The 15,737-nt window shown below is 52.0% G+C and overlaps 1 protein-coding gene across 1 annotated transcript in view; it reads left to right on the forward strand.

The window, feature by feature from the left end:
* The window catches only part of Ass1 (argininosuccinate synthase 1), a 45,433-nt gene extending 29,999 nt beyond the window's left edge, over positions 1-15,434 (forward strand). Inside the window, exons 11-14 of the mRNA XM_059260028.1 lie at positions 2,999-3,130; positions 9,114-9,270; positions 13,702-13,767; positions 15,145-15,434. Of these exons, the coding sequence (XP_059116011.1) occupies positions 2,999-3,130; positions 9,114-9,270; positions 13,702-13,767; positions 15,145-15,190 (401 nt within the window). The 3' untranslated portion in view covers positions 15,191-15,434. The remainder of the gene's footprint in view (positions 1-2,998; positions 3,131-9,113; positions 9,271-13,701; positions 13,768-15,144) is intronic.
* The last annotated feature ends 303 nt before the right edge of the window (positions 15,435-15,737 follow it).

Consider the following 15,737-nt stretch of genomic DNA (forward strand, 5'->3'; position numbering starts at 1 on the left):
TGCCTTGACCTTATTTTATCCCGGCCATTTGGAGTCAGGTACTTCCTGAATCTGTCTTTCTAAACAGCCTGCTGGGCCACTGGGCCTTTCCTGGTGACCTGGGGCCATCCAAAGACTCTGGTAGGTGGAGCCACCCTGCCCCAAGGAGTGACTTCAACCTCTTCGCTGAGCATTGTGTTGTTGCATTTTGTTTGGTTTTGGTTTTTTGAGACAGAATCTCAGGTAACCCAGGCTGGCCTTGAACTCCTGATCTTCTGGCTTCTACCTCCAAGCCTCCCGAGTGCTGGGATTACAGGTGTGGAACAGCACAAAAAGTTACCAGAACTGTTGGGGAGGGGGTTGCAGTACTGAGAACAGAACCCAGGGTGAATGCCAGGCCAGCGCCTACCACCTGGTTGTTGGTTTTCTCTGTTGCTACCGTTCAGTAGATGCTGTTTTTAGACCCTGTTGTCCCCTGTAGCCCAGGCAGGTCTTGAACTAACAGCCTCCACCACCTGCCTCTACCTCTGGTGCTGGAATTGCAGGCATGTGCCGCCGCCAGGACCTGCTCTTCCCTGCTGGGGTCTTGGGTTCCCTGATCTCAGGCTGTCAGCAGCGGCTTTTCCCGGTCACCCTGCCTGTCACTGCCTCCAGCTGCCTCTCTGCCGATCTGGACTTTGCTATGGCAATGACGAGGCCGGGGGTCTTGTGCACAAATGTGAGGACATCAGAGGGTGGGGGGGAGTGGGGTTATAGGTAGATTCAGGAAGGTGGAGGAGATTGCCCAGAATGGCAGCCTCACGAGTAAGATGAGATAGGAGTGTGTGTGCGTGTGTGTGTGTGTGTGTGTGTGTGTGTGTGTGTGTGTGTGTGTGTAGCATTTTTAAACTATTGTAAAAATAAAGACAACATGACTATTTTTTTGTTTGTTTGTTTAAGACAGAGTCTCGCCAAGCAGTGGTGGCACACGGCTTTAATCCCAGCACTCAGGAGACAGAGCCAGGCTGATCTCTGTGAGTTCGAGGCCAGCCTGGTCTACAGAGCGAGATCTAGGACAGGCACCAAAACTACATGGAGAAACCCTGTCTCTAAAAACCAAAAGAGAGAGAGAGAGAGAAAGAGAGAGAGAGAAAGAGAGAGAAAGAGAGAGAGAGAGAGAGAGAGAGAGAGAGAGAGAGAGAGAGAGAGAGAGAGAGAGAGAGAAAGAGAGAAAAGAGTCTGTCTACATAGCCTTGGCTGGCTTGAAACTCACAGAGATCCGCCTGCCTCTGCCTCCTGGGTGCTAGGATTAAAGGCGTGCGCCACACCCAGCTCAAATATCCCATTTTAACTGTAGGTGTGCAGCCTGGTGTGACATTGGCACGTGTACATCACCACCTTACTTTCAGAGAACTTTTTCATCTTCCCAAACTGAAATGCCGTCCCCTTTAAATACTTGTCCCTTGTGCCTCTATGCATCCTGTCCCCCAGCAGCCACCCGCTATTCACACATCTGAAAATGGAGGTATGCAGGATTTGGCCTTGTAGAACAGGCTTATTCCATTTGGCAGTCTTCATTTGTCTTGAGATTGGATCTCCTGTATCCAGGCTAGCCTTGAATTTGCTCTGTAGCTGAGGATGATCTTGAACTTCTGATCCTCCTGTCTCCACCTCCCAAGTGCTTGGATTACAGTCTTGTTCTATTACACCAGTTTCTGCGGGGCTGGGGTGGAGCCAGGATCAGGGCCTCAGGCATGTTAGGCAAACGTTGGACCACGGAGCCTCGGGCCAGCTCTGGTGGTTGTCTGTGAAGTACGTCTCATAACCGAGGCCAGGCTAGACTTGAATTCGTGTTCCTCCTTCCTCAGCCTCCTCAGTGCTTGGTAGAACATGGAGACTGGCTAGCCAGGCACTGTAGCTGGGTCACACGGGCCACGCAGGAGACAGCCTGAGTCACTTCAACTTTGGGCTTTTGTGAACAGTGGTGAACGGTGCTGGTGCACAGGTGTGCACAAAGTCTCAGTGTGGAAAGATGGTGGCGAGGTGCCAGGACAACTAGAAAGCTGCCTCTTCAGCATCATGTGGCGAAGAGAAAGGGAGCTTTTGGACCCAGTTCACGGGGATGGCACTGCTGCTGCCCTCCTCCGTCGGGACAGTGCACACAGGTTTTATCCAAGGCCACACCAGGATAGGGCCTGGCACCCGAACAGGTACAACCATGCCTCTTGGGGACTCCGTGCCTCAGGTAGAGAGCATGGTGCTGCTGAGGGGAACTTCTGGTTCACCGCTCAGCTGGGGCCACCCTGTCACTATGGAGACCATCAGGTGTTTTGACAACAGCTGGGTGAGATGACAGGAGGGGACTTGAGCAACCTCCTTTCCCCTGGCCTGGGCGTTGTTCTCTGTGGCCAGCTGACCCACAAGACAGCAGGCCACACCAGTGGGTCAGGGATCCAGGGGCCTGGATTCCATTCCCTCTCCGTCAAGTCCATTTTCAGGGGCTCAGCTTCCCCATCTGTACAGTGGAACCACTGCTCAAGTCCTAAGCAACCCCAATGATCTCTGGAGAGACAGAGCTGCCCGCGACATGTGTGTACTTCCGTGTTCACGTGTGTGTGCGCGCACGCAGCAGTCCCCCCTCCCCTGACTCCCCGGTGGAAGAGAGGAAGGGATATTTGGGGCCCTGGGCTCCACCGTAGTCGGTTTAATTACAGGTTTTCAACTGCAGGCCGGTGGGCATGCATTGGGGAGGGGGTCCGCTGCTCGGAAACCCTGTCATTTTCCTGCGTCTGAGGGCCTCTTCAAAGGGGGGCATCTAGACATTTTCTCCACAAGCCGCAGAGTGGACTGTCGTGGCCCCAGCATGAACATAATGACAGACACATTTTGCAGCAAGCTGGGAGTGAATGGGTCCGACCGGCTTGTCTCCTGTCAGACGAGTCATTATTATTTTTTTTTTTTTTGTCATTCGCTGACAGTTTGGGTTTCATGTGTTTCTTTCTTTTTTTCTCTTTCTCCCCCTGCCTGGAAAAATGGCTAGGTATCTACGAGACCCCAGCAGGGACCATCCTTTACCACGCTCATTTAGACATAGAGGCCTTCACCATGGACCGGGAAGTGCGCAAAATCAAGCAGGGCCTGGGCCTCAAATTCGCAGAGCTTGTATACACGGGTACGTACAAGTCACAGCTGTCCCCGGAGCCCCACCCACACCTCCCCTGAGGACTCAGGCCTTTTCTCCCACCAACCACACCTTCCTCCTTCTAGCCCCACCCACCATCATCTCCTTCAGAACTCAGAAGTATAAGTGGAAGGGGGTCGAGGTTGGACCCAGGGTGAGGGAGAGGAAGGGACAGTGGGATTGGCCTTTTCGTGGGTGCCAAGAGAGATGTGCCAGCCTCCAGAGGTGTTCCTCTGTATCCGTTACAGTGTCAGAGAAAGACTAGGCATTATTCCCAATGTTAGCCAGCCAGCCTGAATCCAACAGGTACCAGGTATTGGCTGGATGCATGGACAACCCGCAATGTTCCCACAAGTCTCCTAGGCAGTCTGCAGCTCATTTTACAGATAAGGAAGCAAGAGGGTCAGGGAGCCCTGTTAGTCTGTCCATAGGAGATGCTCCTTACTAACCTCCAATGTGGGATAAGCAGTGGGTGACATGAGTGCCCAGCATGGGTGGTCACGTCTTCCAGACAATCTTCATCATGGGAACCGAGGGTCCTGAGCTGCAGTCCCCGTCAGCCTTAGCCCTGCTGCCATTTTTCTGCAACTTGTGAGCTAAGGACCATTTTAAGTTGTTTTTGGTTTTTTTTTTTTTTAACTTTTAAATGTTTGGAAAGGGGGGGAAACTTTCATAACATAAAGAAATTATATGAAATTCAAATCCATAAATAGTTCCAAGGAACAGAGCCTTCACGTCCCTGTGGTCTGTGACAGCTATTTGAGCTGCGGTGGCAGGGCTGAGACCTGAAGGTGCACACAGCTCTAACTAACAGTGACAGTGGTGCTGGGCATGGTAACTCAAGCCCGCCGTCCCAGCACTCTGATCTGCAAGTCTGAGGCAAGCCTGGGCTACACAGTGAGACCAAAACCGGGCTGAGTGTGCCGTTGTACACTTACAACCCAAGCTCGAATGCACACACACACACACACACACACACGCACACGCACACGCACACGCACGCACACCCACACTCACATTTAGGAGACCTTTTCTGATCTTGTCTATAACATTGGCACCCCTCTAGTTTGGGGGATCCTATCAGGCAGCCTCTCAGAAGACAGGCTGCTGCCTACAACCAACCTTGGCAGCTCCGAGGACCAGGGTCTGGATGTCTGCATAGAGTATGTCAGTCATCACAGCCACCTGGCTGAGCCCTCTGGCCACGCCTGTCCCCATCCCGTTCTCCCAGGCCTGCTGGAATTCATCCCAGGGTCTCAGGAGAGCGAGCTGGCTCGATTGGCTGGCATTCCTTCTGCTACCATTGTTCTCAGCAGCTTGGAAGCCCAATCTCCCCCTCTCCAGGTACAGACAGGTGTTTAAATATCATTGTTCCCTACTGGCTCGGCGGGATCTCAGTGCTGAGAGGTGGATTTTGGTTACAAAGTGGGATTGACATTAAGACATGGCAGGGTGTGGGGGAGAACTGAGAGCACCTGGCCTGAGTGCCCAGGAGGTATCCCTGAGGGCTGGGCCGGGCAGAGGACAGAGCGAGGGGGCTTCTGGGGTCCCACAGAGTCAGCATCTGTCACCATTCTGCTGGCACTGGGCTAGGCACCTGATGAGTATTCCCTCACCTTGGCTACACAGAGGTGGGGAAACTGAGGCCCAGGCAGACAAAGATACTTAATCAAAGGTTTTATGGCTGATAATTTACAATGGTTGAGCCTGAGACAGGCAGGCTTTCAAAAGCCAGGTTCAGGGTCACGCCCATAGGACCTGCTAGCAAGAAATGATTCAGCGCTGGGTGCTGTGACATGCACAGGAGGCCTTACTGTAGGCACCGTGCCTGGGCTGAGGCCCTGCTCTGTCAGCCAGCAATGAGCCCTGTAAATCCCAAAATGAGGCTGAGCGATTAGGAGCTTTCAAAGGAAACAAAACCTTGGAGTGGAGAGGGGAGCAAGGCTTAGACCACGTCGTTACTGCTAATATTAACTCTGCCTGAGTCCTGTGATGTCCAGGTGTCCACAGAGGTCAAAGCCAGCCTTCTGGCAGTCCAGAGTCCTGCTTGATTGGTCCCTTGCTGGAAGGAGACATGCCGTAGATCCAGCTTAGCTGGATGCTGTCATTCACCCTTGGTGCTCCTCGGCTCTCTTATCTGCAGAGTAGGAATGGCCAGTCCAAGGGCCAAGGGCATGGATGCACTGTGCTCGCGTCTGGAACAAGTTATGTGCCAGCAAGTGCTACGTAACTAAGGCCTGGCGTGATTTCTAGTGTGGGAGCTGGGAGGCTTTGCTTATGGTCTTAGTCTCTGAACCTCAGTTTCCCCTCCTGTAAATTTCAAAGGTGCCAGGCCTAAGACATGCTGGGATCCCCCCCCCCCCAAACACACACACTGGTCACTCCTGGTTCATATCCTGACACTTTGCTATAGCACTTTGCTTTCTGTGGCCTCAGGGCACAAATGGGGAGGGCTGGGATTCACAGGGTTCCAGGACCACTGTCCCCCGTCTCTGTGTGCCTGGGTCTGCCTGCTGTCTCCTTCTATCCTCTCCATTTGCAGATTTCCTTACTGGCTACATGGGGTTCGGCATACGCTCTTCTTCCAGATCCGTCTTCAGGACCCCGAGGGGGCCTGGTGGAGCATCTTATTTGGTAGCCGTAGCTCACCTAGTAGAAGTGGGGCCCCCTCGCCTGTCCTCAACATGAAAATGGGTATAATGTACAACTTTAACAGATACTTGTCCCCATCAGAAAAGACCCTGTATCCTGGGCCTAGGAGAGGGGAGCCCTCTGCAGCTCAGCCCCAAGCCCCTCCCCACTGTGCATCATAGGCCTGGACATGCAGGATCTCTCCCTTGCACCATGGGACCAGGCCCACTGGCCCATTTCAGGCTGGGTCCACTGGGACAAGAAACTTGAGCCAAAGACCCCTGTGGGCTATAGACACAGATCACGAGATAAAGCCAGGGCCGGTGGCTCCTACACTGCTCTCTGCCCCCTCCTATCTACAGCTCCATCTCCACCTGCCTCCAGCCTTGGAGCATAATAGGCTAATTATCCCAATTGAGAAAAGCAGACAGCAGGCAGGATGCAGAGATGGGGGGGGGGGGATGTCCTCTCCCAAAGAAGCCAATGTGTCTTTAAAGCCCCTGGTTTAGAAGTACTCCGTCAGAGCTGGAATCTCCAGGATCCTGCTATGTGACTTTGGACAGGTCCTTTTCTTCTCTGGACCTGTCTCCCTGTATATAGGGAGGGGCGTCAGAAGTCAGTGTCAAAACAGCAGAGTTAATTTCTCACTGAATCCACATATCCCTGAAGAGCAGTCCTGAGGAGGTGTACCCTGTGTCAGGGTAAAAGCGGATTGTGAACTAACACAGCCAGACGGTGGAGGCTAAAGATCTAAACCCTTATCTCCCTGCCTGGCTCTCCCCAACCTCTGCAAGCCAGAACGTTGCACGCACACACGCACACACGCACACACGCACACACGCACACACACTGAGCCTACCTCTTCCATGTGGTGCCCCATCTAGGCCTCTAACAGTAGCTGGGCCCTGCTGACCTACCATCTTATCAGGGTAGGAGATCGCAGGCCATCTGGCCCCACAGCTGCCCAGGTGGGCTCGCCTTCCTGGCTCTTTCAAAAACCTTGTGCTTAGCCTGCCCCTCCCCCAATCCTGACTAGGGCCGGCCACCTGCTGTCCCTTGGCCCTGGGCCCCCTGCTCTCTCCTAAAGGAAAGGCTATCCAGGGACAGTGGGCTCTGCAGGGAGGGAGTGTCTTCTTAGGTCCCCTCAACACCATGTGCAGATAGCAGCCGGTCCAGTCAGAGAGGAAAGCGCTGATCATCTTCGGAAACTTTTGAGGTCCTGCCTCTTGAGTTCCCTTCCCAAGGCCCCAGAAGAGACGCTACTAACGGCGGGAATAATCTGTGGGAAAAGAATCTAAGAACACCGAGCTCTTGGTCCATCTACTTTATTCCTCGGAGATAAAATCCTATCTACACAGCTTCAGTTCTGTTCTCATGCCTAGCTCCTTTCTTGCCTGATTTCTCTCTACATTTATCTGCTGTCCCCTCTAAGTTCTGTCTTAATTCTCTCATCTTAGTTCTGCCCCATCTTGGTCTTTCTCATCTTGTTCTTCCTCATCTTCCATCTCATTCTTCTAGTTCTTCAGTCAAAAATCCTCCCTCAGTCTGAGGTTTACAGTTATATACCCATGTAACAGCAGTGCTCTCGTTAAAGCAAGGTCACCAGGATTGAATTCTTACAGGGTCATAAAGGCAGACAAGAGTTTTCCTCAGGCAGTGACCGTCAGGCTTTCTTTTACAACCCAAAAGGGGAGTGGTAAAGGAGGAGGTCAACTGAGAGCTGAAATCGGTTAATATCTATAATGTTAGTATAAATACCACTAAGGCTGTGTAAGAAAGGAGGGTCTGAGCTTAATTTGTCTTAATCGGGAGATTGTTTGGCTTTGGATGCTTGACAGGTATTTCAGATAGAATATACTGTTATATACTGTTAAGAGTTCTTGGAAGCAAACACAGCATACAAAGAAATCGTTGCAGGAATCGGCATATATATATATATATATATATATATAGCTAAAATATCACCAAGACTTCTTAAGCCATGGCTTGACCTTCAGAACAGTCCTTGACCTTTCCAAGTAGTAGCTTTTGTGATAGTAGCTGGATTCCATTACATTTTCCTGCAGCTTGCAGCAGATCATCCAGGAAACAGGCAGCACCCCCTAGCCAAATCCAGGTCCCACTCACCCTGTCAGCTTGGGCAAATTGCTTGCTCTCTTGAGCCTCCTCCTCTTCTGTGGGAATACAGGGTCTCTGAGTTGTTGTCCCTGAACTGTAAGGTTGTCTGTGAACCGACTTGATGTACATTTGATGATATTCACAGAACAGAGAGAACAGTCCAGGGGCCTGGCCAGGACACCACCCAAAGCAATGTCACATAACCATGCTTGTTGGGTGCAGGGCTGCACATTCAGTACTGCTGTGTTAGTCCCGACATAACCATGCTTGTTGGGTGCAGGGCTGCACATTCAGTACTGCTGCGTTAGTCCCAACATAACCATGCTTGTTGGGTGCAGGGCTGCACATTCAGTACTGCTGTGTTAGTCCCAACATAACCATGCTTGTTGGGTGCAGGGCTGCACATTCAGTACTGCTGTGTTAGTCCCAACATAACCATGCTTGTTGGGTGCAGGGCTGCACATTCAGTACTGCTGTGTTAGTCCCAACATAACCATGCTTGTTGGGTGCAGGGCTGCACCTTCAGTACTGCTGTGTTAGTCCCAACATAACCATGCTTGTTGGGTGCAGGGCTGCACATTCAGTACTGCTGTGTTAGTCCCGACATAACTATGCTTGTTGGGTGCAGGGCTGCACATTCAGTACTGCTATGTTAGTCCCAACATAACCATGCTTGTTGGGTGCAGGGCTGCACATTCAGTACTGCTGCGTTAGTCCCCCTTTGCAGAAGGGAAACAGCTGAAGACCACAGAGCCCCATGGCCTGTCTGCCCACAAACCAGGGTGACAGTCCTGAATACCCTCTTTGCTTAGCCCCATGGCATGTGCCTCTGAGCCCTGTCTGAGGACCCCTATCTTCCTCAGCAAAATGGAGCACTCATGGGTCAGAGCCAGGGTCTTTCTGTGACTCCTGTGCATGTCTGTGCATGAAGTAGAGGTATTCCTCTTCCTCCTCCTGACCCTTGTGCAGTGATTGCCTTTGGGGGACAAGGAGGTCACCTCTTGACCTACATATCCCTTGCAAGATTATGGGATGGGGACACAAGAGTGGGTTCCTCAATTAATTAGCAAGGACACATGCCAATGCTCACAGGTGAGTAAGGCAGACCCGAGCCCCAAGCCACCACAGGGTAAGGCCTAGGGTTCTCCTCCCGTACCCCCATCCTCCCTGCCCTGGCCTGAGGCCCAGCAGGAGCCCTCCACAACACCGTTGTTTCCCTCCACAGGTTTCTGGCACAGCCCTGAGTGTGAGTTTGTCCGCCACTGCATCGCCAAGTCCCAGGAGCGAGTGGAAGGGAAGGTGCAGGTGTCTGTCTTCAAGGGCCAGGTGTACATCCTGGGCCGGGAGTCTCCCCTCTCACTGTACAATGAAGAGCTGGTGAGGTAGGTTCCTGGTGCCTCAGCCCGTCTGGTCTTGTCTGGGCAGCTTTCCCAGCACATTTTCGTTGATTTCATGTCAAGCTCTATGTGGGGGACCAGGGAGATGGTTACAATGGACACATATCTGTAACACCAGGGACCCTACAACAGGCCATTTGGGGAGAGAGGTGTCAATCAAATGACAGCGGTGAGCTAGGGTTGTGGCTCAGTTGGTAGAGTGCCTGCCTAGCATACGTGAAGTCCTGGATTTCAGCCCCAGCACTGCACAAGCTAGGTGTGGTGGTGCACATCATCCTAGCACTCAGGAGGTAGAAGCAGGAGGATCAGAAGTTCAATGTCATTTTCTGATGCATAATAAAGTCATCCTGGGACACATGAGACTGTCTCAAAAAAAAAAAAAAAAAAAGAAAAAAAGAAAAAAAAAGAAAGAAAGAGAAAGGAAGCCAGGCAGGCTGAAATGTGGAATTAGGAAAAATTTCAGAATTGGAAAAGAGGAAGATAGTCTGACTGGGTATAAAAGTTAGACTGTAGAGCAGCTTCCTTGACAGGAGTTTGCCTGGAGGGTTTGGTGGATTCCAGGGGCAGCACTGGAATCTGGTTCTGAGCCCAGGCCCAGGAAGGGCTTTGAAGAATTCAGACATGCAAGGACACCTGGGAGAGAGGAGACTAAGAAGCCAGGCTGTGAGACTGAGCCAGCCAATAAGGAGAAGGGCAGACCTCTAGGTCCTCGTGTCTGCTCTGAAGAATGGGTTTTCATGGCCTGCACACTGAGGGTGGACACCGCGAGGAGTGGTCACAAGGGTGCCCATGAGAAATGCTGGCAGGCTGGACTGGCTTGATCTCAAAAAAGCAGATTGAGTCAACCCCTCTTGAGGAGTTGCACTGGATGAGGAGGGGGATGTCAGGGTGCAGAAACACCCTGGGGATGAGGGGGGGTGAGTGGGGAGGAGGCTGCATTTTCCCTCAGTGGTGCCAATAGAGCCCAAGGCTTCACACTAGACAAGTGCTCTGCCACTGATCCACACCCCAGCTGTAAGGGAGAGTAAAGTGCTGAGGAGGCTCAGCTGTAGCTTGAGTGTGAGTCTTCTCGAGATAGCCCAGGAGAACCATCTTGTCTGCCTTGGGACAATGAGTACAGAATGGAGGGTCTCAAACCTGTTCTTCTCTGAGGTTGTGGACAGAAGAGGCCACCTAGGGCAGAGGGAGATGAGCAGGGAACTGAGACGGAGCCTCGAGGAGCTTCCTTCGGGGAGGACCAAGCACAGGCTGACTGACAGACAGGGAGCTGGCTGAGCTGGCGCCTTCTAATCATCCTCCATATCCGTGCCTAGAATTTGTTTTGACTTGGGAGACAAGGGAGACACAGGTTTCCTTGTGGCTGAGGGTAGCGTGCTCTGAGAAGCCCAGCCACCCCCCAGCCCCCTCCCCCGGGCATCCCTTGGCCAGGCTATGGATGGGGACAAACCCACAGGAACAGGCAGAGCCCCCCCGCTGCTCAGCCAAGGCCTGCCTGCCCTGCCCTCCCGGGGACCCCTTGGAATTAAAGGACGAGTTTTGTTTATCAGTCAATATTATTTCTCTCCTCCCCCCCTCGGCCAGGTTGAGTTTCTTCTCCCACTTCAGTCTTTCCAAACACTTTATAAGCCATAAATATAACCGAGTCAGTTTAGATCAGTCGGGGTAAATGTCAAATTATCTTCTCTCTTTCTCTCTCTGGCTCTTTCTCCCCTCCCCCTCCAAATGAACAGCCTCTAATAATCTGCCCAACCCTTCATTAAACCTTACAGTCTCACTCAGGGAGATTAAATGAATAAAGTGAAAAGAGAAAGGGGGGAAAAGAGAAAAGCAGAAGCAGTTATTCTCACTGTGTCTCCGACCATTTCCCTTTTCTTTTTGATTTCTACATCGCTGACTTGAAAGCCCTTGAGTGACAGCGTCACAGGGACCAGCGAGGAAGCTGCGAGAGGTAGCGGGGCTGGAAATGCCGGGCGCAGTAGGTAGAAAGTAATGTAATTATAGAGCAGGTCAGAGCCACTCGAGTGAGCAAAAATAAAAGCACAGAGGTTTTTCTGTAGACCGTCAGAGGCGGTAAAAAAATCATTGTAAACTCTGTTTCCACCCCCCAACCCCCCCACACCAAAGCACTGTTTGAAAAAGAGGTTTTCCATTCCCAAATAAGCACTGCGCGGGACTCTGGGCAGCCTCGTGGGGCAGGTCTGTCCTTGATGGGGCCCTATCTGCAGGACTCCTGGAGCTGTCTGTCCAGCTTGTCTTGGAAACAGGCATGGGGGAGGGTTTTGATGTTTTTGTTTGTTTTTGAGATGAGGTCTCATGTAGCCCGGACTCTCCGCAGATTCGGTGTAAGAGGATGACCTTGAACTCCTGTCCTTCAGCCCCTACCTCCAGAGTGCTGGATTGTGATGTAAAGAGTTTGTTTTGGCTTGGGAGACATGGAGGTGAAGGAAAGGGAGACCCTATGGCCCAGGTGAGGGAAGGGCTCATCGACCAGCCTGCTCCCACATCTGAGTGCTTCTCAAGGGAGGGCTTTGCTCAGAGGTGAGGGTTTCCAGAGCCTGCTTCACGGCAGGTAGAGAGCGAGTGATGTTAAGCCTGTGTGTTCCCAGCACCCTCAATGCACCCAGGTAAGCAAGGTTTGTTGAATATAAGTGCACAGGTTGGTACCCTGCTCTAGACTAGCTGTTGCTGACTATATAGGCATAATGAAGGAAGCCCAGTGCAAGCCTGACATCCTTTCCCCCTGACACTGGTCACAGGTAGCTCCTGGTGTCATCTGGACCCAAACCCCAAAGGGAACTCTGGAGAAGAAGGGGGGAAAACAGGAGAGAGGTCATGGAGGGCAGAGCCTGGAGTGACTTCAGGACCAGAAAAAGAGCAAGGTCAAAACTCAAGGCCCCCGTGGGACATGTACAGAGATTCCATTTGTTTTTTAGGGGGAGATGAAGGTGGAGAGACAGGGTTTTGCTATGTATGTTAACCTAGGCTAGCTTTTACCTCTCAACCCTGGTGCTAGGGTCATAGGTGAGTGCCACCATTCCTGGCTCCCATTTGTTCTTAGAAAAGGTCCACAGTTGAGTTGGAGGTATGGCTCAGTGGTATAGAACTTTCCTTGAATGTGCAAAGCCTTGGGCTCATTCCCTGGACCACTAAAAACAGGGGGCAGGGGGAAGCGTTCCAGAGAACCAGAGGTATGGCCTCAGTCTCACGGTGGCAGGTACTTCTCACCTGCTTTCCAGGCTTAGCTCTTTGGAGAGAGCTCCTGAGGGGATAGGCCACCTCCTTGTCCTCAAGAACCTTGAGATTGCTTTGTTGTGAGGCTGGTACTGTGCCAGACTAAGGACAAGGGCCTGATTAAGAGTGACATGGACATTAAGGGTGGCTGGGACTGCAGGGCCCCAAAACCGAATTTACCCAGGTGCTGGGTGACAGCAATGGCTGTACCTGCAGCATGTGACACTCCTTTGTTGTTGTTGTTGGTTTGTTTGTTGTTTTTCAAGACAGGGTTTTCCTATGTAGCCCTGGTTGTCCTGGAACTCGCTCTGTAGGCTGGCCTCGAACTCACAGAGATCCACCTACCTCTGTCACCTGAGTGCTGGGATTTAAAGGCGCGCGCCACCACTGCCTGGCATATGTGATATTCTTGTCTTATTCTTGCTTTCTCTGTCCTGGTCCAACTGGTCCAAGAGTGCTTAATAAATGCCTGAATGAATGAATGAATGAATGAGTGAATGAGTGGGATGTCAGTCACAGCAAGTGCTTGCCATGTTCCAGCTCCATGACTTCATGTGAACCCTTGACAATGATGAGAGCCACTGGTGTTTACATTCCCAAGGTGCATATTCAGCCCCGGGAATCTGTGTACTTCCCTGTGCCCTCTGAGATGGCTGGCAGGCACAGTCACCAGACCTGGATGGCTGCCAGAGAGGATGGCTGCTGTGGTGGAAACTGTAGAGGGTGGGCAGCTGTGCCTGAGTCCAAAGCAGGTGACAGATGCTGTCCGACCATGGGTGTCTGGGTGTCAGGATGGTTCTGTAAAGTCTGCATGGTTCAACAAACCAGGGTGAAGGTGACTCTGTGGGACTCCATGCTGTGAATGCCTCCCAGCCTCCCTCAGCTCCAGAAAGCCCCTCATCTGCTCCAGTTTGTGAACATTGGATGTTATAGTCCGTTTCAGGCCCTGGCTCTGTGGAGGACCTCACTTCACCGATGGCAAGAGGAATTCACAGGGCCAGAGTTAGCCAAGCTGGGGCTCAACCTGGAGCTTCTTTGCACTCAGGGTAGAGGCTTCTGGGTGCTACCTGGCCATCAGCTGCCAGCATGACACCTGACCTGGTACAGAGCTCCCAGAATTAGCTGAGTAGAGAAGGGACTTGGCGGGAGTGGCCGGGCGCTGCTAAGCTCTGTCTTTCCTTGCAGCATGAACGTACAGGGTGATTACGAGCCCATCGATGCTACTGGCTTCATTAACATCAACTCGCTCAGGTGAGAGACTCCGGGCCGAGCTGCTCATCAGAGGTCTCCAGCTATGGGCAGCAGGGTCTGATGTGACATTGACCCTTCATACGCCATGCTCCTGTCCATCTGCCTGTAGCTCCCCCACCCAGCCAGCTCCATGCTCAGCAGGGCCTGATAGCCAACAGGATCTGAGGGGCCTGGACATTTGACTCCCTGATTCTGCCCTGGCCTCTAACAGTTGCCCTAATGCCTCCAGCCACAAGAACACTGAGCTCCTAGACTGGACAGGCCAGATGGGGAAATGGCCTGAAGGGCAAAAGAATCTTTACGACACTGTCCCCTAGCTGGACATCAAGGCAGCGAGTCACTGAGGCCTGAGAGTCATATCCAGTACCTGAAGTTACTTGGACCTGGGCACAGACCCCTTCCCAATCCAGGTGGATCAAGGGAGTGTGAGGTGTCCCTGCCTCAGGGTGCGGTGAAGTTCCCATAGCAGCCGATGGGCATCAGGCGCACAGCTAAAGATGCTGGTATACAGCAGTGCCCAGCAGCTTGCCCTCTGCCCAGGGCTGGGGTGCTCAAAGACACAAGCAAGGTCATCGTTACAGCTGCTCCTGGGCCCTTCTCTAGTTTAATTCTTCTTGAAATTTTTGTTGTATTTATGTGTATGCTTTTGTATATGGAAGTCAGAGAACACTTTCGAGGGTCAGTTCTCACCTTCCCTCCACCATGTGGGCCCTAAGGATCAAACTCAGGCCTCCAGGCTTGGCAGCAAGCACCTTTACCCACTGAACCATCTTGTCAGCCCCTAGTTTATCTTAATACTTACAGAGAATTTGAAAGTTCTCCAGAAACAGGCCCAGAACGGTTAAGTAACTTGACTGGAGTCACACAGAGTCAGTTGAGAAGACCAACTCTGGGTTTTCCATTGCTAGCCCGTGATCCATGAGGCTGTGTCAGGAAGACAGAGGTGGCCTCTCCTTGCTCTGGCAGCATGCCTTGGGTTCCCTGGAGCCACCCTGGGTCTGCAGAGACCTCTCTGCAGCCAGACCTCCCAGGCCCCTCCACCTTCTGCCTCCTGCTCCGTCTGTGGTTTATAACCCCATAAACCTTTTGAAATGGCCCAGAACATAATGGCCTCTTCATTTCTCCTATTGCCTGTTAAATGCTTTATCTTCAACAATGACAAACAATGTTCTCCCCCCTGATAAATTAATTACATTATCCTGATTGGAGGAGCCAGGGGAGGCTAGCGCAGGAGAGGAGACCGAAGAAAAAGACAACTTCACACACATCTTAACAAGCAGCTGCCCCCACCGCCCCCATCCTGCCTGAATTAATTGAACAGCGCGCATGTTGTTATTGTGAAATTACATTTTTCTTTGTTTTCCATCTGGTTTACAGGCTGAAGGAATACCATCGCCTTCAGAGCAAGGTCACCGGCAAATAGACCCTGACAAAGAGGAGCGAGCCTCCCCGCTCTGCAGCTCTCCCAGGCTTCCGCGTTAATTGTTGGGATGAATTTGTAATTGTGGCGTGTTCTCCCACCACCTGACTGGGCTGCTGTGTCCCCCCCCCCCAGGCTTTGTTCCCTAGTCCCCTATAGCCTACCAAAGTGGTCATCGAAGGGAAGGGGAGGTGGGGGCAGCTGCAGAGAGCTAAAATGACAATTAAAGAAGTTACATTAGTCTTTATTTGTCTCTGCCTGTGTGCATGTGTGCCCAGCCGTGCCCAGCCTTTGTGCTTTCTTCAATGTTTCGTGCCATATATGTATGTATATAGGTCTATATGTACATATACCTACATGTGCACACACACTCACATGTACTCACATGCACACGCTGGGAGTGAGGTGCACATGAGTGCAGGTACCCACAGATCTCTGAAGCGTTGAATCTCCAGGACATTGTGGGCCATCAGACATGCATGCTGAGAACCCAACTTGGTCCTTTGCAGGAGCAGTAAGCACTCTTACGCTCTTAACCACCGAGACATTT

The sequence above is a fragment of the Peromyscus eremicus genome, chromosome 4 (assembly GCF_949786415.1).
Source record: "Peromyscus eremicus chromosome 4, PerEre_H2_v1, whole genome shotgun sequence".
Classification (NCBI taxonomy): Eukaryota; Metazoa; Chordata; class Mammalia; order Rodentia; family Cricetidae; genus Peromyscus; species Peromyscus eremicus.